This window comes from Doryrhamphus excisus, chromosome 15 (assembly GCF_030265055.1).
Source record: "Doryrhamphus excisus isolate RoL2022-K1 chromosome 15, RoL_Dexc_1.0, whole genome shotgun sequence".
Classification (NCBI taxonomy): domain Eukaryota; kingdom Metazoa; phylum Chordata; class Actinopteri; order Syngnathiformes; family Syngnathidae; genus Doryrhamphus; species Doryrhamphus excisus.
Genome location: NC_080480.1, coordinates 9,862,253 through 9,888,528, shown reverse-complemented (window position 1 = coordinate 9,888,528; position 26,276 = coordinate 9,862,253). Strand labels below are relative to the sequence as shown.

The 26,276-nt window shown below is 41.6% G+C and overlaps 1 protein-coding gene across 2 annotated transcripts in view; it reads left to right on the top strand.

Annotated features, from left to right (window-relative positions):
* LOC131103694 (protein sidekick-2-like) overlaps positions 1 to 26,276 on the top strand; it is a 151,033-nt gene extending 124,757 nt beyond the window's left edge. Inside the window, exons 18-45 of one of the 2 annotated variants that reach the window (XM_058050159.1) lie at positions 948 to 1,063; positions 1,884 to 2,079; positions 2,165 to 2,263; positions 2,339 to 2,530; positions 3,622 to 3,743; positions 3,899 to 4,008; positions 4,090 to 4,240; positions 4,314 to 4,551; positions 4,621 to 4,736; positions 4,809 to 4,998; positions 5,083 to 5,181; positions 5,256 to 5,450; positions 5,541 to 5,742; positions 5,821 to 5,924; positions 6,859 to 6,929; positions 7,005 to 7,140; positions 7,358 to 7,414; positions 7,803 to 7,904; positions 7,996 to 8,111; positions 8,519 to 8,705; positions 10,234 to 10,371; positions 11,584 to 11,766; positions 11,854 to 11,979; positions 12,046 to 12,210; positions 12,310 to 12,450; positions 18,371 to 18,515; positions 21,443 to 21,572; positions 23,411 to 26,276. In XM_058050159.1, the coding sequence (XP_057906142.1) occupies positions 948 to 1,063; positions 1,884 to 2,079; positions 2,165 to 2,263; positions 2,339 to 2,530; positions 3,622 to 3,743; positions 3,899 to 4,008; positions 4,090 to 4,240; positions 4,314 to 4,551; positions 4,621 to 4,736; positions 4,809 to 4,998; positions 5,083 to 5,181; positions 5,256 to 5,450; positions 5,541 to 5,742; positions 5,821 to 5,924; positions 6,859 to 6,929; positions 7,005 to 7,140; positions 7,358 to 7,414; positions 7,803 to 7,904; positions 7,996 to 8,111; positions 8,519 to 8,705; positions 10,234 to 10,371; positions 11,584 to 11,766; positions 11,854 to 11,979; positions 12,046 to 12,210; positions 12,310 to 12,450; positions 18,371 to 18,515; positions 21,443 to 21,572; positions 23,411 to 23,830 (4,247 nt within the window). In that variant the 3' untranslated portion in view covers positions 23,831 to 26,276. The remainder of the gene's footprint in view (positions 1 to 947; positions 1,064 to 1,883; positions 2,080 to 2,164; positions 2,264 to 2,338; positions 2,531 to 3,621; positions 3,744 to 3,898; positions 4,009 to 4,089; positions 4,241 to 4,313; positions 4,552 to 4,620; positions 4,737 to 4,808; positions 4,999 to 5,082; positions 5,182 to 5,255; positions 5,451 to 5,540; positions 5,743 to 5,820; positions 5,925 to 6,858; positions 6,930 to 7,004; positions 7,141 to 7,357; positions 7,415 to 7,802; positions 7,905 to 7,995; positions 8,112 to 8,518; positions 8,706 to 10,233; positions 10,372 to 11,583; positions 11,767 to 11,853; positions 11,980 to 12,045; positions 12,211 to 12,309; positions 12,451 to 18,370; positions 18,516 to 21,442; positions 21,573 to 23,410) is intronic. The other variant, XM_058050160.1, reaches the window with a different exon arrangement.

Below are 26,276 nucleotides of genomic sequence, written 5' to 3'. Positions count from 1 at the left end.
TTATTGAGAAAACATTTTGTAGCCCTTCATAGCGCAATGGCTATTTGGCTGAAATTAGAATGATGTGATTAGTCTCATAAAAGCATAATGAAAAAAGTGTAATATAATAATTGGAAAAATGATTACACATTACCCTTACGTTCCAAATTTAAATGTACTTTATTTTCTTAAGTACTGAATTTAATTTAAAAAATACAATTACTGTAACTTGTTTATTTTTTTATTAAATACATTCAGTGCAAAAACTCTACTTCTACTGTAGTGCATAACTTGTGGTAGAAAATTATACTAAATTCTGGTAAGAATATGTTCTATAATATTACTTCTTGTTTATGCATTAAAATACCATCTTTACGTGAACCACCTTCTCAGATAGTGTGAATAAAATCATCCTATTGCATCACATGTTGAACATTTGTTGTTGTGAATAATAATTTCTGAAAAAGACTTTGATTCCTGGAAGGTACAAAAGGCATCATGGTTATATTTTCATCCTTGTTCCGTTGCCAAAAATAAATATTAATTTCATCATCCAAGCCGCTGCCAGTGAATCACAACAGGCATATTTTGGAGCTTGCCTCTTATTAATTTGCCCCATTAAAATTAAAAGGGGGGGGGGGCGTAATGTGCTCGATGGGCTCACAGACAGAGAATAGAGGATAGTGCAGGTGCTGACCAGTGAGTCATTAATTGCACAACTTCTGATTGTCTTTTCGGCCTTGCATCACAAAGACGTGCTCAGTTCAAACAAAATGCCGCAGGGTTGACCTGGAAGGCGCCCGAGGCAATCGCTCTCACACCCAGCTAACGCCCCAAATGAGCAACATGAAATGCTTGATTCTCACCATCTTAAAAGAGTTTGAATGTGTCACATTTTTGCTTTCTCTGCCATTATCCCAATCCTCTTTTTTCCATCCTTTTCCTGCACCTGCTATCCTCTGGATCAGTGCCCACGGTGCCACCAGGAAATGTGCAAGCCGAGGCTGTCAACTCCACTACTGTGCGTTTCACCTGGAGTGCCCCCAGCCCTCAGTTTATTAACGGGATCAACCAGGGCTACAAGGTGAGAACCCCTCTCTGTTAACTCCCTCCCTCTAGTGGCCAGAGGTAGAAGACACTGTCAGGGTGTACTGTACTTGGCCGGTCGTACCATGCTCGGGGCCATTTTACACCTAATGACTGAAACATTTGGCTAGTTTGGAGGAGCTCAACTCCTCTGGCAAGATTGGTGGGGTGGGGTGGGGCCATGCATGGCATGAATGCATGGACACACATGCATGGATGCAACTCAGCTAAGTCATAGAATGACTAATGCGACTGTTCCTCACAGGTTCTTAGAATAGCATACAAAAGAATAGAATACATTTATTGTCATTGTACAACGAGATTAAAAAAGGCTTCTCCTGTTTCAGTGCATGAAATAATAATAAAAAATAAACATGAAACACTATAAACAATGTATTGCGCAAAAATATTTCACATAAGTAGCGTTTCTCTGCATTCAGCGATTGTACAGATGAGGCAGTAATAATAATTGATACATTTGATACATTAAAAATGATTCAAAAGCCACAGCATTTTTACTCATAGATGATTTCATTTGTGTACACAATAAAGACGTGTAATTTAATTCATGCAATTCCTCCATTGGCAAGTAATTAGTAACAGCTACCACTTTGCACAAAAAAAGACTCAAAATAAGAAAAATGAAGCATAAGCCACAAAGTCAGGGAAATTGCAGTGAAACAGCATAATAGAAGTTTTGGCGCAAGCAAATGAATGTTTAGTGTGAGTGCAGACCATCGGGGTCCAGGAAGGGTGTTCAAGTGCAGCACGGTACAAATGCCCTAGTATGATTACGCCCTCAATCTCGACCTTTCCAGCTATTGGCGTGGGAACCCACTCGGGCAAGTGAGGTCACCATGGTGACGGCACGTCCCAACTTCCAAGATAGCGTCCACGTGGGCTACATCTCAGGTCTGAAGAAGTTTGCAGAGTACTACACATCAGTTTTGTGCTTTACAACGCCAGGAGATGGCCCACGTAGTCCGCCTCAGCGCCTACGCACCCACGAGGATAGTAAGTGTCTCTACTGGTATCATGGCATCGGGAATTATTCTGGTTCGTTTACCTCCTCTTTCTCTTTTTTTCATCATTTTTATAGCCCCCGGTGCTGTGGGACACCTCAGCTTTACAGACATCTTGGATACTTCCTTAAAAGTCAGTTGGAAGGAGCCTCAAGAGAAAAATGGTCTTCTCACAGGTGATTTCTTTTACTGTACAAATATGTCTTTGGATATCAGCCCGGCTTTTGTTTCTCATTTGTTTCATTCTCCAGGCTATCGCATTTCCTGGGAGGAGTTCAACAGAACCAACACAAGAGTGACCCACTATTTGCCCAACCCGACTCAAGAGTACAAGGTGACGGGGCTCACTGCGCTAACCACATACACCATCCAGGTGGCCGCCATGACCTCCAAAGGTCAAGGTCAGCTTTCGGCTTCCACAATCTCCTCTGGTGTCCCACCAGGTGAGTACTTTTTCTTTCATTTGTTTGATTTGGAAATCCAGAGTGTCAAATGGGTGGAAAATATCCAGTACATTTTTGGAAATTTGGGGAAGTTGAGAGTCTTTTAATTATATAAAAAACATTACAAGGTCATAAAAGGGTTTTCAATGCTCTAACTCTGAAAATATTCAATTTAATAAAATTGAATTCTACTTCATGGCCATTCACTTATCACATTTGGGTCTCGCGACTCATTTCAATGTAGACCTACCAAATCTATAGTACTCAACATGCAGTTTGACTCTTCAATACACTTGTATGCTCTTCATTTGTACAGTACAGATAAATTAATAAATATTATCAGTTTCTCTAGTATTTAAAATCAGGGGCGTGGGGGGGGGGGGGGGGCATGACAGAAAATAATATTATCGGCAGAAAAATCTTACATTGTAGTTCACTATTTATCTACAACAGGAGTTCAGAACATTCCAAAAGGTTTTCTCCCATCCTATTAAAAATTCATATGTAACTCATTCCATACCATAGCAAAGACGTAAATACACATTTTTATAAATCTGAACACCCAATCTCAAAGTAGCATTTATGTTTGTTAATTTTTTTGCATGACTAAAAGAGAAAGAGATGTGAAGTGACTCCCCACGAATGCATGTGGCTGTAGAGTAGTGTTAAGCCATACAAATTTGCATTTAATAAGCATTGGATAAGTAAATAAATTGAAAAATACATGACAGGTACGAAAGAATGGAAAACGGGAAAAACCAACTTTTTTTCTGGGGTTATTGTATTGTGTATTGTTTTCATATGTTCCATGTTTATATAGCCATAGAACAAAATATTCTGTGTTCCTTGAAAGATCAGTCAAAATTGTCTACAATAGCCAGTACTGGTAGGGAAGGTCTTGTGAAAAATGTCTGAAATTGAAGAGCTAAAATTTCATTTTGAGTTAAAAACTAACGATTAATTGATAGTCGCTCCAGAAAATGGAAGGTGCATTCTTCCTAGCTTTCTAGTTATAACTTTTTGGCAAATTTCCATTTCTTTCTCTTTGATTCCTTCTAAATATTGCCACATTGTCTATCATTTTGCCACAGAGCTACCTGGACCCCCGACCAATTTAGCCATCTCCAATATTGGTGCTCGCTCCGTCAATCTGCAATTCAAGCCCGGTTATGACGGCAAGACGTCCATTTCCCGCTGGCAGGTGGAAGCCCAGGTAGGACCAGGCAGGTACACCTGCATAGTCTAATAAAGCTCTTATATTGGCTCTAAGTAGGTAGTGCAGGTGTATCGAATGTTGTGACCCATGTCAGTTCCGTTGGTCCAACTGTGAATCTGATGATACCACCAGCTTGTCCATGTGCTTTACAGATTGGTATAATTGGAGAGAATGAAGAGTGGCTTAAGATTCATCAGCTAGCTAATAAGCCTGACACCAGATCCATGGAGGTCTTGGACCTGAACCCTTACACCTTCTACAGGTGGACACCTTAGCACACATGCTAGTAATATGGCTTGTGAGTGTACTCTTGTTATTTCATCCATGCTTTTCTTGACCCCAGATTCAGAATGCGACAGGTAAACATCGTGGGTACCAGCCCCCCCAGTCAACCTTCGAGAAAGATCCAGACCCTGCAGGCCCCCCCAGACATCTCCCCCGCCAACGTCACCCTACGGACGGCCAGTGAAACCAGCCTGTGGCTTCGATGGGTGGTATGTTTTCACAGAATCACTGTGTTGTTTTCCCCTTATGATGATGCAATAACAATATTCAACATTTTCCCAGCCTCTTCCCGAGTGGGAGTACAATGGGAATCCAGATCTGGTGGGCTACCGCATCCAGTACTCCAAAGCCGGATCTAAAGGAGGAGTTCTTTCCCACGTTATCATGGACCGGCTGGAGAGAGAGTTCACCATTGAAGACCTGGAGGAGTGGACAGAGTACGAGGTCCGAATTCAGGCCATCAACGGAATTGGATCTGGGCCCTGGAGCCAGCCGGTCCATGGCAGGACCAGGGAGTCTGGTTAGCAAAATTGTCAGTGGAATGTACAAAGCTGGGGGTTCAGTATCTAAACTCCACTTGTTCTTTTAGTGCCATCCAGCGGCCCAACCAATGTGTCAGCCTTTGCCACTACCTCTAGCAGAATCCTGGTACGTTGGGGTGAAGTCCCAGAGCCGGACCGCAATGGACTTATCCTAGGATACAAGGTCAGCAAGCACTCCCACTCCCACTGCAAACTACTATATTTCTCCACTGATCTACTATGGCTACACTGCTAGGTTATCTACAAAGAGAAGGACTCGGAAGCAACCCCAAACTTCTGGACAGTGGATGGCAACACGAGCCACAGTGTCCAGCTGACAGGTTTGGACAAGTATGTACTCTATGAGATCCGTGTCCTGGCATTCACCCGTATTGGAGATGGAAGGAGCAGCTCGCCATCCATACTGGAGAGGACACTGGATGATGGTAATTTGATGACCTTGAAAGAAAAGAAAAATGATGCCGATTAATACGGTATACTTATACATACAGTACTTTGTGGTGTTGCAGTTCCAGGTCCTCCAGTTGGCATCCTCTTTCCTGAAGTCAGAACAACGTCAGTCAGGCTCATCTGGCAACCTCCTTCCCAACCAAATGGCATCATCCTGGGTGAGCTTTTATGTTTTAACCATCATCATTTGGATATAAGAAGATGGTTTGTGAGAAAGTTGCTGTCCTCGCAGCTTATCAGATCACATACAGGAGAAACTCTTCCAGCACGAGCGCCGCCACTGTTGATGTTCTGAGCCCCAGTGCTCGACAATACACGGCGACGGGGCTCAAGCCTGAAACGGTTTACATCTTCCGCCTGACTGCACAAACACGTAAAGGCTGGGGCGAAGCCACTGAGGCCTTGGTGGTCACTACAGAGAAGCGAGGTAAGAGGCGAGTGTCAGGCATTTAAAGAGGGGGAAAACACCCAAAAAACACAACACATGGAAAAATCAGCATTTGTGTTCGCCCTTCAGCGCGACCCCAACCCACCAGCCGGCCCGTCGTGCCTCAAGAGGAAGTGCAGGCTCGTAGAGTGCTGTTGTCATGGGAACCCGGCAGCGACGGCCTATCCCCGGTCCGTTACTATACAGTGCAGTACAGAGAACTGCCAGACAGTAACTGGACAGTCCATTCTGCGTCTGTCAGTCATGAGATTAACTCCTACTCAGTGGACAGGTAAACGTGACACCATCGTGTAATATTACCATCTTCCACAAAGACCAATTAGATGACATGGTTCCTGTCTCTTGAAAGGTTAAAACCCTTCACCTCCTACCAGTTTCGTGTTAAAGCCACCAATGACATTGGAGACAGTGAATACAGTCAGGAGAGTGAGGCCATCACGACACTACAGGATGGTAAGAACTTCATTTTTCAAGGACTGCAAGACCTCAAGACCTCTGATTGGACATAAAGGTAGCGGAGGTCAAATATCTATGTTTTTTTCTTTTACATGCTCTACCCAGTCAAAATGGAAACTACCATTTGTCCCTCAGATCAAATTAAAGAATCATATAGGTTTTGAAAGACAGGAATAACAAATTTTTGGTCAAAGGTCAAATTTGTACATGTACTGATCCATATGAAGTACAAGGATCTTTATCGATTGTGAATGCTTGAGCCGATCCAATTGGAGGACAAAGGGTCAAAAGTTATTGCAAGACCCCTAGTGATTTTGAACGCTGTCTATTCCAGTTTGAGTCGGCTACCTAGGGTCTAAATCAGTGCAAGACACCGACTAATTTTGAATGCTGTCCAATCCAGTTGATGTACCTGGGGTTAGAAAATGCAGATGATTTAGTCTAATGATTTAGTCTGAGCCCAATGTTTGAAAGTCAGCACAAGAATTATTTTGAATGCTGTCCAATCTCATTGAAGTCACGCAAGACACTTATGGATTTTTACTATTACAACTGATGTACATAGGGTCAAAATCAGAACAAGACCCATATTGGTTTTGAATGCCTTCTGCTCAGATTGAAGTACCCGAGATCAAAAATCAGAGCATGACCCCTATTGACCTTAAATGTTGTCCAATCCCATAGAAGTACCCGTCACGTTTTTCCTGTCTCCAGTGGTTTGCCACTATTTTGTATTTTTCCCAGCAAGGAAAGTTGTAATAAATGTTTACATATAGATAGATGTTTTGATGTATCATGCTGACAGTGAATACCTGATGGCACCAAGCTCTGTATTTACTTTGAAGACGGCGCTTTGCTCTCTGTTGGATTTCTCGCTTTATTTATTCATTTATTTTTAGATATTATTATATTTTACTCTTCTTTTCTCCAGCCCCAGACAAAGCCCCCGTAATTCTGTCTGTAACTCCTCACACTACCACGTCTGTGCTGGTCCGGTGGCAGGTAATGTTGTCGTTATATAATAATAAAATAATTTCACACGTGTCAACTCACGATTATAAATGTCTGGCTTCATAGTCTCCCTCTGAGGATCACATCAATGGAGTCCTGCTGGGCTTCAGGGTCAGGTACAGAGAGCTGTACTACGACCGACTACGGAGCTTTACAGTTCGTACTGTTAACAGTCCCTCTCCAAGCTGGGCTGATCTCACTGGTAAGTTTCTATACATTACATTCATTATTATTGGGGGTGTAACAGTTACTCTATCCAAAGGCTGGGCAGCACACTATTTGTCACTCAACGTGTACTAAATGGGAGCTGAGGCTGCTGAATATTCTGTACCAAAAAAATCAGATTACAAATACATAAATATTGTCTTTTAAGATGATGTGAGCAAGTGTGTAAAGTTTTCTTTTCCTGCAAACTCTAGCACCTTACAGCATCAGGAACTTGAGCGAATCCTCTCTCACTCAGTATGAACTTGACAGTAAGTTTTAAATCTTCTTTTATATCCCCACACCCCCCTCTATCTGTTTGTGTGTCATCTATTTTATTCCCTACAAAGCAAGCCATTGCTACAGATGCTTACAACTCCACTCCTGTTGAGCCTCATATATGTGTCTGACTTTAATCTTCACAATCTGCCTTGTCATTATTTTCCACACTTATAAAAAAAAGTCTTCCCAATGTCCCCACAACAACCCCATCCTTTCATCAGCTTGCCTTTATATTCCCACCCATTTTTAGTTGAGAGTGCGATGTCGTCTCGCCACAGGCACTATCACTATCACAGCATGACTCTCTAGACTTAACATATTTTTTTCTCTTTTATCTTAATTGTTCTCTCTGTCTAATGCGGCCTTCTCTCCACACAGATTTGAGTAAACACAAGCGCTACGAGATCCGACTCAGTGTGTACAACGCTGTGGGGGAGGGTCCAAGCAGCGCGCCACAGGAGGTCTTTGTCGGTGAGGCAGGTGTGTTTTCTCTCATTATGCATACATACATTATACATGCTCACCTTTCTTATTGTGACTGCTAATTCAATGCTGCTCCACAACCTTGTAGTCCCGACTGCCCCACCCCAGAATGTTGTGGTCCAATCATCCACTGCCACCCAGCTGGACGTCACATGGGACCCCCCTCCTCTAGATGCACAGAACGGAGACATACAAGGTTACAAGGTAAACATCTAACCCAATGTTGTGGTCCCTGTGCCTTTTGTCGAGGAACAATGGGACACGTACATTAAAAAAACAGACATTATCAGCCCCCCAGGCTAACTTAGCCTGGTTCCACTAAATAAGGAAGCTTGGTGCTTAGAGTGGTTCACACGGGAAGCTGTGGATGGAGTTATGGTGCACTGGCATGCATTGGAGGAGCGAGAGAGCGTGAGAGATGTTTCCTCCTCTGTTATGTGATCAGGCTTTGCCCTGGCTGGCCAATCCGGTCCTGCAAACAATTAAAAGGAGTCAGGTTGAAAACAGAAGGCCGGAGCGCACGCTCATGGCGCATATACCCAATCTTGCGCTACTATCAGCCAAACTTGCATCATTCCCCCACTGCAGCATCCTTGAACTATCTTTTCCAGATCTATTTCTGGGAGTTTCAGCTGCAGAACGAGACAGAGCGTCTGCGCACATTGTTCCTGCCCGAGCTGGGGGTCAAGCTGAAAAATCTGACGGGCTACACCACCTACATGATCAGTGTGGCCGCCTTCAACGCGGCAGGAGACGGCCCACGATCCCTGCCCACCAGAGGGCGCACTCAGCAAGCAGGTGACTCCTGAGAACAACTGAAAAATAATTGTAAAGAATGGAGCTTATTAGTTGCAAAGGTTGATAGTAAAAAAGGCAAAAAAGGGAAATATATGACCATGTAGCAAAATATGACTACCTACTGCAGCATAGAATGATAAGAGAAAAATAGTTCAACATGGCTGCACAACAATATAGTATCCACATCTAGCTGCTGTGCAAAACAGTAATGTGTGGTGCAGTGACAGTGAATGAATGCAGATGATTACAGCTTTAAAAAGCCTTGGAAAACTGAAGGCCATAAAAAAGTGTGTGCCTGTGACACCTGCACATCCTTATTGTGTAAAAAAACATCGGTTGTAGCCTCTGCTCAAGGTTAGGCCACTATTTATTCACAATGTGTGCCTGTGGTAAAAAAAAAAAAAGAATGGAATAAATGTAAAACCATCTCTCACAAGGAGTTTGCATGAGAGATCGTCTCAGCATCGTCTAGCGAGTAAGTCACAGAGCAATGAATAATAAAGAGAGAGCTGCACTGATTAGCATTTCAGCCCTGATCACACAAAGGCGCCTTTCTTCATTAGTTAACAAGAGTCTGTCCTGCATGCCTTCAGTTTTGAAAGTCTGAAAAGTAGTTAGTGTATGAGGCTGTGAAACTGATGGCGAAGGAGAAACCCCCACAATCAACAGTTTTGGCTCTCCCCAACGAAAGACTCCGGGAAGAGAGCCAGCACAAAATCCAAAAGCTTTTGTGAATTGTATATAAAATTGCAACACTTAGCTGGATAAAAAAGTCTCAGGATGAGTTTGTGCATTGCTACTTTTGTTCTTTAGGGCCTCTTTAGTTAAAAAAAAAAAACCTCTAATGCAACCTCTTTTACACAGAGATACTACAATTGCTGCATCAGAGCCATAACAGATGCTCAGGAATTGAGGCACTTTGCCTTTTATACAGAGTAAATTGCCTTAAAGGCTATAAATTACATTTTTCTTTCACCCCAAAAATATGAGACCACGGCCACAGACTAGAATATGTTACCATGGTTGATGTCAGAGAACAGATTGTACAAAAAATGTCCATAATGTCACAATTACGAGTTAAACTGAGTGAGATTTGACGATTGGCCTGAGAAGGGAGTGGCGTTAGGCTGTCACTCACTCATGGATCGTGGACAGGCACATTCCTATAGTGCGCCCACAGATACACACACAAGTAATGGTGTAGCCATTTCTATACCATCGTGACCCACTTGGCCACAATTAATTCCGGATTACATCTCGCTGTGGATTAATGTGTGATTAAGGTGTTTACATGCATGTTTAAAAGCCAGTTTTACACCCCATTTATGCAATATGTTTTTTGTGCATGTACGAACACACCAATTGTCACCAGTTGTAAAAGTTAGTCAGTAGTTAAAGTGGAACGTTTCCTATTATTTCCAGTGTTAAGTGTGTGTGTGAGGTTCTATTATATAATCCAAATGTCCAAATGCAAGAATGTCAACATTTCCACATCATTACTATGTTATAACATTTTTACTCCTCACAGCTCCCAGTGCCCCCAGCTTCATCCACTTCAGTGAGCTGACCACCACCTCCGTCAACGTGTCCTGGGGAGAGCCCAAGCAGGCCAATGGCATCGTGGAGGGCTACCGCCTGGTTTACGAGCCGTGCACACCAGTCGACGGTGAGAACCTCCTGCCCGCAGGGTCTCATTAACTCAGCCTTCCCAGCACACTGTGATTTACCACCTCTCTAGCTTGGGGGGTCACCGTGTTCTTTTAAACTCTCATCTTTTACAGACAGATAGCACATGCAGCGTTTATGACACAGCTGAGAAAATATGACGGTGCAGAGTAAGATGTGCCCTCGTAAAAGTACACTGTAATATATATAATGTGCGGCTTGCTCCCTGTGAAAGGAACATGACTAATAGCTGCTTAAATGGTTGTGTGCCTGCACCAGATTGTTAAGTAATCGGGGGCCAAGGTTGAATGCTGAGCTGACGCTGCTATGGTCTCTATGACAATTATGTCCAAAGCTTTGTCTTTAAATACAAAACTTTGTGTTATTATTGGTTGTTGGCATCTTTATTTCATCCTTTTCTCATTGTGCCTTTTGCTCTATTTTTACCATTTTTGCTGCTTCTTAAATTTTATTTTGTTTCTGCTTTGATGCAATGACATGATCCATGAGCTACGGATGGCCCCCGAGCCATTCTTTGGCTAGCCCCACTTTTGTGAGTCTTGGTCAGAGTTGGCTTTAGGGCATTGGCTCTTGGCTCTGAGCAAACTACAACTCGGTTTGTTCACTCAGTCTCGTGGGCGAGCAAAGATGGTTGAGGAGAGAGAGAGACTGGTCAATTTGATGGAGTTATAGTTGTGCCTTAATTATGTTTTAGCAAAGGCAGATTTTGAGTCAGATTAACTTGCAATAATTCCTGTTGTGTGCTCAGGCAGACAGTGTGTTCTGTGTTCTGTCACTCTCTTTTTCTTTTGCTTGTCCCTAAACACTTTTCGTGGCAGGGTGAGGCATGTATGCGCAGTTATCTCGGGCTGGATTTTGGGGACTGGGCTCCTGGCTGGAGCTTGCGGGTTGCGTGGCTGCAGGTCAGCAAGGCATGCGGGCGTGTTCAGTGGTCAAAATGTGTGCCTATTGAGGCACACGTCTTGTACTGGAAGACACAAGTGTCGTCAATGTTTCTATGCAGGTTTGCCCCACTTCTTGAAGACGCACACAACAAGTCAGATATCTGTCCCCTTGTTTAGTGTACACTGAGTTCAGACTTAGTTCACACTAAATGAACCATACTAGCAAGGTTTAAACCGAACCATACATGAGAAGTGTGTTTAATCCTACATCTTGCAGAATGCAGCTATCGAGAGTCTTTTCTGTACAGACTCCTCTCCTCGCACTCCAGGTGTCAGTAAAATAGTGACAGTGGACGTTAAGGGCAGTGCCCCCCTGTGGATGAAGATTAAGGACCTCTCTGACGGTGTCACCTACAACTTCCGCATCCGAGCCAAAACGCTCACGTATGGACCTGAGGTGGAAGCCAACATCACCACGGGGCCAGGAGAAGGTTTGAAAATGTGTCTTATCTGTCTTACAGTACAACACTTGTTAACAGATCACCTCCTCACTACTTTACCTTCTGACGTCTCCCAAGGAGCCCCAGGCCCTCCTGGGGAGCCCTTTATTTCTCGCTATGGCTCTGCACTCACACTGCACTGGACCAGCGGTGATCAAGGCCGTGCACCCATCACGAGATACGTCATTGAAGCAAGACCATCTGGTGAGTATCAAAATCAATTAAAGAAGTAACTTTACACATTTCAATGTGAGTCCTTGTGTTTTTAAGATGAGGGACTATGGGACATCTTCATCAAAGACATCCCCAAAGAAGTCACATCTTATACCCTCAACCTGGATATGCTGCGAGAAGGCGTCACCTATGATTTTCGAGTGATAGCTGTCAACGACTACGGCTACGGCTCCCCCAGCCTCCCATCACCCTCCATATCAGGTTGAGAAGACAAACAAAAAGTCGAATGAGCATCTCGATGTGAGTTAATTGTCCATTACATGTTTGCTTTAATTGGTGCTTCATATTGTTTGTGTTCAGCCCAGAAAGTGTCACCCTTCTACGAGGAATGGTGGTTTCTGGTCGTGATTGCGTTGGTGGGCCTCATCTTCATTCTGCTGCTGGTCTTTGTCCTCATCATCCGAGGGCAGAGTAAAAAATACACCAAGAAAACTGATTCAGGTAGGAAAAAAGTAATTTTAGATGATTTCATCCAAGAATAATTGGTCATAAGGGTTACTTATGACGTTAGGTCTGCCAACGTTAATGCATTAATGAAGCTTTCAGGGAGCTTTGCTTTTACAGCGGTACATTTTTGCCTCCTGTTTGACCCTCGGCCCACACCGTAGTTCGAAAAGCATGCTCACTCTGTAGCCACAAGCTGGAACAAATATTGAGTAGAAATGGAGAAAGAAAAGAGTACTTTGACTGGTAAAGTTAGCTTCAAAGCCCTGGCAGATGGCTCTAGTAGCAAGACCAACGTTCTTTTTGTCGCCGCCAGAGACTGGAGCAGTATCGAACTATCTAGGGAAAAATTTCTAACACTTCAGTAAGACATTACAGTATATTATAGTGATCTGATTGATCTTATATCCTATGTATTAGTGGTGGGCGGATCGATCCGATTATTGATAACATTGGGATCAATATTTAGAGATACCAAAGTAAAAAGATCAATACTTGGGCTTCAGTTGGTCTCCTGTCCGACTACAGCGGTTTAATTCAAGATGCAAACTGGCTGTGTGTTACAGCACAGAGAAATCCCCCTGAGTTTGGTTTACCGTCATGTGACTCAGGCAGGCAGGTAAGCACAGACATACCTCGGAGAGAGCAGGAGAATAGCAGAAGGAAAGAGGGCCACTGTTTTGTTATGTTAAGGCCGAAAACGAGACCACGGCAAGTTGTACAATTTGTAAGAAGGCTGTAAGACAAAAACTTGTACTTATTTACTTATAAGCTCTGCCCAAATTATTTCCTGAATTTTAACTGATAATTAATTTTAATGGCAAATCACAAAAAAAATCATTGAAATTTAGATTGCTTCAGATTGATGATGACAACATCAATTGAAAAGCACTAAATGAATAAAGAGCCTTGGCGGACTTTGTTTTTCAGAGAGGTACCACAATTATGCACATGAGCACTCAAAGTCATCAAATCTTAGCTTTATGCATTCCCACATAGTATCAGCAATTAGGAGTAAATATGAGGTGGAAGAAAAAGGGGGAAAATACATCCAAATACATCCATACATCTAAAATACATCTGTCTGTGCATAGGAGAAAGGGATACGGTGCGTTCAATGACTGTCAAAAAAAGTAGGACAATTTGCCGCTCACATTAAACATTCAAAACCTGGGGTATTTCTAACTAATAGTTACAGTATTGTAATCAAATAATATTTACTGTAATATAATTATTAATATCTGCATTTTTATTTGACTTTGTTTTTAAAGAGAAGTGAAATTATTGTCTATTGACTATTGTCCTGCTCCAAGATAAAATGCATTTAAGGTATTTTCACTTGTACATTTCATTAAGGAAAGGTAATAATAATAATTTCTAAATGTTCCTAAATAGGCTTTTATACTCACAAACATTTAGAATTTAAACCGGTATCATAAATAAACAAATCTTACCCTGAACTGACACTGTAATTAAAAAAAACATGTTTGTGTCAGTGTGAGAGGCCTCACTCGCTCAAATTTTGTATTTGCTGAACCACTGTGGGCGAGTTTAAGAGCTATTATGCTAATAATAAAGAAAAATAGTAATACAAAATTATGCTTGCTCTCTATATATCATTCATTTTCTACCGCTTATCCTCACGAGGGTCGCGGGGGGGTGCTGCAGCTGTCTTAGAGCGAGAGGCGGGGTACACCCTGGACTAGTCGCCAGCCAATCACAGGGCACATATAGACAAACAACCATTCACACTCACATTCATACCTATGGACAATTTGGAGTCGCCAATTAACCTAGCATGTTTTTGGAATGTGGAAAGAAGCCGGAGTACCCGGAGAAAACCCACGCATGCACAGCGAGAACATGCAAACTCCACACAGAGATGGCCGAGGGTGGAATTGAACTCGGGTCTCCTAGATGTGTGGCCTGCATGCTAACCACTCGGTCCCCGGGTAGCCGCCCTCTATATATCATTACTTTTTCAAATAATGGCCCATATTTCCGAAATTGATATCCCTGTATAATTTTATGTTGTTATCGTTGTTGTTGTAGAGATGTCCCCTACTTATTATAGATATTACTGTATTTTTATCTGAGATTAAATTTGATCAATTCTGAGTTAACTATGGACAAAATAGCATTAATCGTGATCAAATATATCAAATAGACAGCTACAATGTATCCCCACCTGCAATACATTACATATAATACCCATCCATCCATCCATCCATCCATCCATCTATTTTCTATGCCGCTGATCCATCCAATAACTTTCTATGCCACTTATCCTCACTGGAGGCTATCCCACGCATGCACGGGAGAACATGCAAACTCCACACAGAGATAGCATAGCAAAGATTCTAACCCAGGTCTTCCCGATCTCCTGACTGCTCGGCCAACATGCTAACCACCACCATGCGGCCGACAAGAGATTAGTTCAACATTTTGCAACTATTGATTGCTGCATTGGTCGGGTGGCTGCACTGCTAACAGCAGCTGCACTGTACTGGCAGCAGTGGCAGGCTGTGGAGATTCCTCTCTCCTTTCCACGCTTTCCGTATCATCACTTGGGTGATCATCACCTCCTCAAATAATTATACAAACTTTTTGTGTTGCCGTTTTCTTAGGGCATCAATTGTCAACATACTTTGCACATTGGCTTGATGTTTTGACATTACTGTGGAGAAACCCAAACCGCTGCCACACAACTGACAATAGGGAACCCAGCCTCATCTTGGTCATGGCTGACATCTACAGTTGCCACATTTAGCACCATGTTCAGTCATACTGTTTACTTTTTGTCAAACGCTTCCAGCAAAATTTCACACATTTTCTTTGTTTTGTATCGCCAATACCGGGGGGAGCCACCAGGAGGCGGTTGAGGGGCAGAATCAGGTTGCTGTGATAAATGTCTCAGTGCTCACAATGATGGACACAGCTTGGTGAGAAAGAGTGAAAAAGTCATAATCTTCAGCTAACTTTTGAGCAGAGTCAGCATTTAACTTGGTGCCTGGGTTACCGGGGTCAGTAAACAAACCAGCACTAACCAGACTTGTGTTGAAACAGGACTTTAGCCCCCTGTCGACCTCTCTCCAGCTACGGTGAACCCATTGTGACCCATTGTTTGTTTTACCAGAGTTCTGGCTGACTGACTCAAGTACACTAAAGCAGCAACATATTGACTATTAACCTTCCTCTTGTGTTAGCTTTCTGGTATCATCTCTTATGTTAACGGGTCAGTTTTGACCTATGTAATAAATCAGCTATAAAATACACTAAAAACAATAAGTTACCATCAAATTTGCTTCTCATCTCTTTGTTACCTTCTTAGGCTTCCTCATCCATGAAAATATTGGTTTGAATACTTTTGGTGTGGGCAAGTCGGCCTTTTTTTGTCACTATGCCCCTCGATTTCAATTTCCAAAAATGGTAAAATGAACCTCAAAAGAATCATATTAATAAATGAAAGGTTCTTTTGTTATCTGGCTATTACTGAGGGCTATAGAACATATCTCTTAAATCAATTAGTTTTATGTATTTTCTCATTTTCTCAAGAAACGTCTATGGTGTTCGGGTCAATTTTAACCCGTATATATTAATGTCAAGAAAAGGTAGAAAAAGTTATTGTTTTCAGCAACAGAACTTTAGTATACACTGAAATCAAAAAGCAGAACAGGCGATGACACAAAATATAGATTTGCATGAGAAAATAAACAACAACCAATCAAACAAATATAAATAAATGACTAGTTCCAAAACAAACACAAAGCTAAAGCTTCTTGAGAAGTTATTGTCCAATGGTCATATGGAGGACCACACATTTTCCCTGGTTTTCTCAGGGATACCACTCGCAACTTTGCCTGTGTCAATCTGTAGGTTCCAGGCATAGCTGGTCTTTGCACCACAGGCTGCCCAAATGTTTGTTCTATATTCTCCTGGCTTACTGTGTATGTATTGCCCAAAGGGGCATTTTCCTTGGAAAGGGGCAAGATGTTCATCCACTGTCATTGTTAGCCTGGTTTGAACATCAGCAGAAGGAGCACCCAGAAATGCACCCATTTCTACCAAACATCCCTAATGGGACCCAGCTTGTCAGATATTCCTCTGGTCTCTCTGTTGCCAAATCTGAGGATTCTTGATATCATTTGAAATGTCGAAAATATTTCTGCTTGGCCATGTGGTCAGTGGCCTCATTGCAGAACCTCTACAGTCCAGCAAGAAGAACACTAATGAAAGCATCCAGGAATTCCTCATCAATATCTTTCCACATGTCCCTGCAGACTTTTTTCCCTTCAGTATTTGCCATAGTAATGATTATTCTTTTCAGTGACAGTGGCATAAACAGCCTAAAACATGTGTTGATGTCACTGACTGGTCAGAGCAAACCTTTTTATCCCAGGGGTCATTTTGATGACATTTGCAGCAGCTGCCCTTCCATGTACATCATGAGGTACTGAGCTTCAAAAGATCTTGCCATTTCTGGACTTGAATCTTTTAGCAGGAGCAGCTTCACCACCAGCGACCTCACCATCTGACTCGCATCATCTGTGTCTTCTGGATCATACTCCATGTTGTCCTGCTCATCTGAATGGCTATGCTGGTCTGTCCTCGCCGTCATTGTCACCAAAATTTTGGTCCATATCTTGGTTCACTGTACTTCTTGTCATTCTTTCCATGATCCAAATTGTAAATGTGAAATCAGCCAGTCAAATGGCCACTCAAATGAGTGAATTTACCTCACATGTCTGGACATTGTTTTTCTGCTGGTATACTGGAAAAGCGGTCAAAATGAGAATCCACTGAAGCTTACATGATGAGAAGAGGAGCTCGTTGTCATTGTGTTGGCTAATTGTGCGCTTATGATTTCAGTTTTGGCTCAAAATATTGCTTTATAATCATATTATTATAACCGTGTCGAAACCGCCCCTAATACAGTGGTAATAATTTCAACGAGACCATTAAAAAAATGTTTTTGGTTTTATTTTGTTGAAATAGAGTTTCCTGACAAAGTCAAAAAGCCGTAATGCAATAAACAAATGTAATGTGATTCTTTTTATGCTATAAAAAGTAAAACGGGTCGGTGCCGACCCTAACACAAGAGGAATCAGTAGATTTTAGGTCTATAAGACCTCCACTATTAATGGGAGTTCATATAAAGCTTCCCCTTCCAGTAATGTTTTAAAAGACAATTTCATAATGTGATGATGCTTCTGCTCTGTCTTGGAATGTAATGCGAGTAAAAAACTTCACTCCTTAACCTAATTGCAGAGTGTAATCTTCAACAATAATTTATTCCAATTGCTCACAGGCAAGTGCAAGGTCACGCTTTTACCCTCACCAACATGGATACATTTTCATGACCTTTTTTTTTTTTCACAAAACGTACCAAAAAAAAGACAATTTTTACCAATGTTCATTGGTATACAGGACTTTGTGTTGCTTTTGGGGTTTTGCCACGTCCTTCATTTTGTGTTCAGTACATAAATATACATACATACATATTAATTAAAAGAAAGCCCTGGGACTATTGTGCCGTTTTTACATCAGAAACCAATGTGATGTTACATAAAGTAACAGATGATTATTCCCCCGATTTTATTTAACTCTGAAACATCTGGGAAACTTCTAGCCTAATCTCAACTGGTGGGTCGCGACACTAAAGTGAGACATATAGTCATTTTTAGTGGTTTGCGGGCCTTTGCCTGGGCATTAAACAATGCAATTGGATGTCTATGAATGCACCGCCTGTTCTTGACAAAGCAATTCAATTGCTACGCCGATTGGGGCCTTAAAGTCTTAAAGTCTTAAAGTAAAAATGTCCACAAATTGGGTCACCCCTTGTCTTTGAGGGGTGGTGCTGGGTCCTGCAGCCAAACATGGATCTTTATACCAGTGTGTCCTTCCCACTCTTCCCCAGGAAACCCCTCCAACTGCACAGCGCTGCCACTAACCCACGGTGAGATGGTTCACCTGGACGAGGGCCGCTTCCCGTCGCTTGAGCTCAACCACAGACGTCTCTCCGTGAAAAATTCCTTTTGCCGCAAGAATGGCATCTACACACGGTCAGTCGATCCAGCTGAATTCATTTCCGTAGTCAGAAAACTCCCCTGCTGCAGCATCTCCAAACTTTGTTGTTTTCTTTTAATGGGGAGATACAGTATCATTCCTACATGCTGTTATGTCTTCCTCTCATCTTCCACAGTATATTATCTATGTTGAGAGAACAGAGAGAGGCTCAATGAGCCCAGCTGCTGATTCAGACCCCCCTTTTTCCGCTCCCATTGTTGATATTCAGCAGTATGAATGTAGCAATCATTCCTATAAGGAGGCGGTACAATAGCAGCTAATTAGCATTCATAAGCTTTGCTGTGTATTCTTTATGTGTCCATCACAGTGCTGGACAAAGAGTTCTTTTGGGGTCAAAGTTTTGTGCTTCACACCAGAATTCCTCTCTGCAGCACAGTTCTGTGAGGATTAAGCCGGCGTTGATATGTGAGCACATCCTTTAAGCCGTCAGCTGGACTTTGTCAGGTTTGGTCATGTTTGGGTAAACATTCGATAAGGGATGTTTCAAAGCCCATGCAGCGTGACAGCCAAAGAAAATCTCTTGTCAAGACCCAAACCTACTTATATGATGTATGGCCACAACATTGCCACATACTGTTCATAAACTAATAATAAACAACACAGAACATGAATTTACCACATCAAATACCATTGTCGTGTAAACAAAGAAACATGTTTTTATGCACTTTCAGATAAAATTGTGTGGTATAACATAGGGGTGTAATGGTACATGTACAGTAACTGCCTCGTGATATAGTCACTCACCATAAACCAGTATACTGCCAAGAAGAAGCCAGAGCTTGAAAACGCTCTTCCATTGGAACATTGGTGGGCAAGCTTTGGCCTACGAGCCACATCAGCCCCGCCAATGTTTTGTTATTCATAGTTTATGTTGTTATTGCAGCTGGACTACCCAGCATGCCTTGCGGGTATTAGGAAATAACAGTTTTAAGTTGTGTTTAGCGCTCTGCTGTGGCTGTGTTTTCATTTCGTTGCACCGTGAGCGAGTATGTCATTTTGTTTGATAACCACCTATATATAGGCGACCCCAAGGCCACATTTTTTAACCCAATGTGGCACGCAAGTCAAAGAGTTTGCCCACACCGAGCTACAGCCACTGAATATAGGGCTGCATGGATACAAGAGTTCAGACCATTTATACAGTGATTCATCTATACATTAAAAGCCAATTAATCAGTGAAGTTAACTGTTAATTTTCCCTACATCCAAATGCAAACACCCCCTCCAAAACGCAACAAAAGTTTATAGTTTTATATTAAAGCAGTGCCGTGTGGACCAGCCGCAAGATCTTAAAAGGAGTTTGTTTTCACTTTTCCCCTTGACCAAGGAGGCCGAGGAGCCTACGGAGAAGCTCTTTGAAGAGCTCCAGTCTGCCGCTGTACTCTTTGCTAATGAGTGGACCCATAAGCCAGAGTTAAAGGCGGGGGCTCCCCTTGAGGGGGCATATATGAAAGGGCGAGGGACCGAGGCATGAGTTACTACACAGAGGAAAAATCTAGTGCTCTTAAATAATTCAAAGCTCACTGCCAAGTATTTTGTAGTGTGATCTCCCCCATATGGTGTCTTCCTGTTTAATGTCTGATTTGTCAGAATTCTTAGTGGATGTTTTCTTCTTTCAGTCCGCCCACTCAAGTAATCCCCTTTAACCCAAAGGAGATGTCCCTTTGTTGTGTCTACTAAGATCCCCGCCATTCTCAGTGATTTATCTTTTTTATCACTTTTCTGCTTTGTTAATTAATATTACACTTGACATTGTCGCCGTTTATGCTCGTCTGCTCTGCACCCCCCACACACTCATGCAATGTTTTACATTGACTTTCATCAAAGTCTTTCAAGCCCTCCTCCTTTTCTAATACCGACTGCCTTATTGTGGGGCTCTGCGGACATTTGATTCAATGTTAACTGACCTTGAACGCATCATCACTTCAGTGAATAAAGAAGAAAAAGAAATGGGCAAATTCTCTCTCATCTTCACATTACAGACTTAATGACTGGAGCCAAATGGAAAGGAGTGGGTTTTTTTTTTACTTGACCTGAGCTCTTAAAAGGACTTGACACTAATAGCATTGTTGTGTTCAAGGCCACATTTCTTGCAAGCAATTACATTCATGAGCATCTACAGAACTTTGCTGACCCATTTTTATACGAACGGGTTCTTTTTGATCAGAAGTCCCTCAGAATCAGATCAGAATTTAGTGCAAAAGTTTACTTTTTGAGTAGTGTGAGCACCCACCCAGTTTACTGACCCTGAGCAGCTCATGCATGAGAATGTGCACAACATGCAACTTTTATACAGCCACTCCTCTCGCCAATGACTAATGACAATTCCAGTCCCCAATAGAATGGATTGGAATGACTCAAAATATGTCCAGATTGTTGTTGTTGAATGAATTGATGGCAAACACAATCAAAGCCTAAATAAGTGCAGAGCAATGCGAGTGCACAAATGCAAAATGTGATGGTAAAATTTTATTCTCATGTACGGTATCTCCATTGGCAAAAGTTGTTACCAACTGATCCACTTTTTCAAACATCTGCTGGTTTTACTGTAGGTGCAAAACATACTATTATCTGTCGAAGTGAGACCATAAGTTATGCTTTGATGATGGGTTCTCCTAACAAATGACATAAAAAGTGATGTAAAGCTTAATGTACTGTGCCGCATTTTTTCTGACTGTATGTTGTTATCCCTACTGAAGATATGTGAGCCTTTCAATTATCAACTGAGCGGTGTCACAACATTGACAAAGTTTCCTCGTGTTTACTGGAGCACATGACTGGAGAGAATTATAGCTGTAACTTTTATCTTATCCATCCATATTCAGTGTTATTTTATTTTACACTTTTTGTTGCTTGTCATATCTCTCACACTCGATCGTGTACACACTGTACTTGGGTACAGGTCGCCACCAAGGCCCAGTCCTGGAAGTCTTCACTATTCTGATGAGGATGTGAGCACCAAATATAACGACCTGATTCCAGCAGAGAGCAGCAGCCTGACTGAGAAGCCCTCAGAGATCTCCGACTCTCAGGTAAGCAGTGATCCACCTACTTGCAACTGGGCTGATAAAATGCTGTAGGAAGGATGCTATTAGATAGCAGCTATTTAACTACTCTGACTTTATTATTGTCTTTATTCTTATATTTTCTCGTACTTTTACCTCCGCCTGCACAAAGCGCATGCAGAGATTGGAGGTCATGTTTTTGCTGGCGTTTGTTGTTTGTTTGTGTTTAAGATAACTTGAAAAGCTATGAATGTATCTGGATGAAATTTGCAACAATTGTCGTAAATGGGATGTGGAGGAACTGATTCAATTTTTGGGGTGATCCAGATCACCGTCTGGATCCAGGATTGTTTTTAAGGATTCTTTGACATTACGAGATCGGACCATTTTCGGTATTTGTGCATGTACATTGTCAGAGCACTTTAAAAACAAATATAGGACAAGTTTCCAAAAGGTTCTACAAAAGACTGATCCAAACGATGAACGATTATAATTTTGGTGTGAATCATAATATGGGGGAGAACAATGGCGAGGTTTGCACTCCCCACGTTCCAAGCTCTAGTTTGCAAATGTATGACTTCTTTCTTGTAACTTTACATTCATTCATTTTCTGCTGCTTATCGTCACGAGGGTTGCGGGGGGTGCTGGAGCCTATCCCAGCTGTCTTTGGGCAAGAGGCAGGGTACACCCTGGACTGGTCGCCAGCCAATCACAGGGCACATATAGACTGTAACGTTACAGTTTTTTGAAATTTCTGATGATATTGTTGTAACCTTATATATTTTTTTGTACACAAAACCTGGTTAAAAAAAAAACGATCGGATTGGATCTTGATAAAAATTTTACAGAAATCGAATACCAGCCAACTTAAGAGAAGTATGTTGTGTGGACTGGTTATGGCTTACGTTCCTGGATATGAGTCATAATAGAGATATGATTATTCAGTTTCAAATGTTCCACCAGCTCCCACGGTTTGTATCAGGATGGGTGGGGCGAGCTACGAAGATGCTTACAAATGCGATCGGAGCACACCTGTCTTCTCACAACACGCCGCATCTCCCCGGCCAATTTGTCTTCTACCGCAACAATCTGGAAACATTGTTCAACTCAGTTTGACTGAGCTGCTCTTGTGGGACAGAGAGACAAATGCTTGTTGTTCTTCCTTTGCAAAAGCCTCCCACTGTTTACCTGCCACTTGTGCAAATAAATGCTGCATCAACATCTGTTAAGCTGCAGCAGAACAATATAAGCCCAGCCACTTGTCAGGCACACAAATGTGTAACATATAGCATCATTTTTCTCTTTTAACTGTTTGTGTTTCACAAAGAGCACGGCGGTACCTTGGAGCACAATTAAGCATCAGCATCCCCCACCTTACTACGCGAGATTATTAATCCTCATTTAGTTTCTGTTCTACTGTGACATGCAGCTGTGCTATGCTATATTCATGTAATATAATTCCAGTAATTTGGCTCTCCGGAAATGTACATTCTGAAATTATACATTGTCCACAAAGGTATTACGTGTCATGATCTCTATTTATTTTTACCCTTTTATCCAAAAAACATTGCTATTTTGCTCTCTTCTCGCCTCTTTGGAGGAGAATCGAACCCAGGTCTTCCCAACCTCCTGACTGTGTGGCCTACATGCTAACCACTCACTACCGTGCGGCCACCACATCAGTCTATAAATCCATTTGTCTCACACTTTCTTTAATAGAATTAATAGACTGAAATAATTAAGAACAATGAGGAGCTACATTCAAAGACATTGCGTAATTTAAGGTAAATTACTTGTTTTCAGTGTATTTTCCAGCATACTTACATGTAACGCGTCTTATTATATGATTTTCTGCATCTCCACAGGGCAGCGACAGCGAGTACGAGATGGATCAGAGCCGCCAGAAGACCCACTCCTTTGTGAGCCACTACATCAGCGACCCCACATACTACAACTCATGGCGGAGGCAGCAGAAGGGCGTATCCCGGCCGCCGGCATATGGTTACTCCCAGCCCGAGCCCCTCGTGGAACAGGAGTCTCGACCACACCCGCCTCCCGTGCCCCCTCTGCCACCCCTCGTCCCCCAGAGCGCCCCATCTCCGCAGCCCCAGGTGCAGCCCCCGGGCCAAGGTACCCTGTTCAGGCCTAAAGGAAGCCGGACTCCCACCCCTTCCTTGCTGTCCTCGGAACCTCCCATCCAGCATGGCACTCTCTACCGGCCCCCCAGCAGCCTTGGCTGTGCCAATCCTCCACCACCCACCGCGGGGTTCTCCTCTTTTGTTTGATGCACGGCTCTTAACTTCAAAATAAGAGCCTGAGAACAACTCTTTGTTTTTTTTTCTTTTGAGAGCTCAATATTCCACATCACAGGCATCTTTTCTGCAAAGTGTGTGTGTGTGAGTGGTTGATCAATGTGATGTTTATTTAACGACAATCATTTGGTGGAACATGATCATCAAAAGGAAGTCAAAAGAAAAAAAACACTGTATAATTGTTTCATCTGAGCTTTATAAGGACTCCCTCTTTAAATCCATTAGAACACTTGGACTGATGAGACTGGAAGAACATTTGTAAAAAGTGGTGAGAAACAAGACTCTTACTTTGAAAAAGAGGCAGTGACAGCCACTGTGACCCCCTCTACTGCCTTCCTGCATTGTGTTTACGATCATATTGTTTACCAGCTATTGATATGAATCCACTTCAAGCTGACTAGTCACATTAAAGCATCGTGGCAACTTGCTAGTTGCGGCGAATGGGTTGAGTGGTGTCGCTGCAGTCGATAAGTACAGAAACTATACAGCAACTTTAGTTCAGATTTAAAATGAATTGTGTCTTTCTGCTGTTATCTTCATCGCGGATGCTGACGCGATGAGCAAAAGCACAAGTCACCTTTGGATCAGATGGTGTTGCACACTCACTGCTGACATGGTGGAGGACCTGGTGGGAATTTTGTAGGAAATAGTACAAAATGTTAAGCCCTATTGCATTTGCCTGGCACAAAGTCCATAAAAGCAGTGGACAAGCCGTTCCAGTATATACCAGTATATACCTGTCAACGTTTTCATTCGAAAATAAGGGAGTGGCGGACTTTAACCGGCTACAGGAAGTGTAACACCGGTGTTGCCTGACTGTTGCTGAGTGGAACTGGAGAGGATTTTTTTTTCATAAAACGTAAAATATGGGAAACTGTTAAACCTGGAGTTTCCCACAAAAAAAGCAGAGTTGACAGGAATGTACATACCAGCAAAACAAAAACAACACAGAAAACTGCCACACTTTGTATTGGGCCATTTTTTCCTAAAATGTCAGGTGGAACCTCTAAAGTCAATCAAAAAAGTTAATCAATTCTGATTTTAATCAAATTTGAGTTGATTAAGTAATTGGTGGTTAACTTTTTTTTACATTTGTATGACCGTCACAAAAAACGATGGGCATTTGACTAAACTTATGATACTGGTTTCATAGAAATGCCTGAATGTGTATTTCAATGTTCTAAACTCTTGCCTCTGTGCCAATCTTGTACTGCTCAATATGCCGTAAGTCGAAATAGCTGACATCTTGTTCGTCTTCGCTCTGCTGGTTGTAGCCAAGTAGTGCACAATATGATTAACCAGTGAAACAGTTAATCCAAATCAATCAATTTTTAAAATGTTACATAAAACCTTACCTGTGAAGTTAATAATTGTTTTATTATGGTGAAAGTTTGACCATGGAACTTAGTTCTACTATTATTAGTTCTTCTATTTCATATAGGAAATGCAAAGAAAATTGAGACCTTTTCATCTTAAAGCAGGGGTGCGGCCCGGGTGGCCATTTATTTAAAAAAAAACACTGCAACTGCAAACAATTGAAAAATTTGCAGTGATATAATGAAAACAAGTGGGAATTATATAATAATAATAATAATAATAATAATAATAATAATAATAATAATAATAATAATAATAATAATAATAATAATAATAATAATAATAATATCAGGAAAATCATTTTAGTATAAAAGTTGCAATTTTTGGAAAATTAGGTTTCAGAATATTTTGAATGTTACAAAAATTTAGTCAAAATATTCTAGGAATAAAGTCAAGTAATTACATGAAGAAAATTTACAACTGACTTTAAACAATTACAACATTTTAAAAAAAACTGTGAAAATGGGGGAGGGTTGCTGTAATTTTACAAGAATAAAGTTGAAATTTTTACAGAAAAAAGTCCTATTCCGACAAGAAAAAAGTATAATTTTTATGAGATTAAACTTGTAATATTCTACAGAAAAACAGTCATTTTACTTTTTTATTATTTTGGAACAAACAAAACAGGATTATGTTGTAAATTGCGGGCAATTAGGTTGGGAAGTCCAAATATAATACAGATATGCATCCTTTCATTTTTCAGTATGTGGCTCTCAGTAGGAAAAAGTTAGGACACTCCTGTCTTTGAGGTTCCAATGTATGCATTTAGGCTTTAAATCTACTAATTGTGTAACTTTTTGTAAAACACCCTACAAAATTCCGACACAGATAATATGCAGCATCTCTGATAAAACAGTCAAAGTGTACAGTGTATATGTGTTTTTTAATTCCACAACATAATATGTTGCTTCTCTTTGCGTAAGGGTAAATCAAAAGTATAATAATCTACAAGGTCATATGTCAAAATTGTTTAATGTGAACACCACTGTATACATCCATCTAACATTGTAAAGCTATTGATAAAATAAATTATTTTATTTTT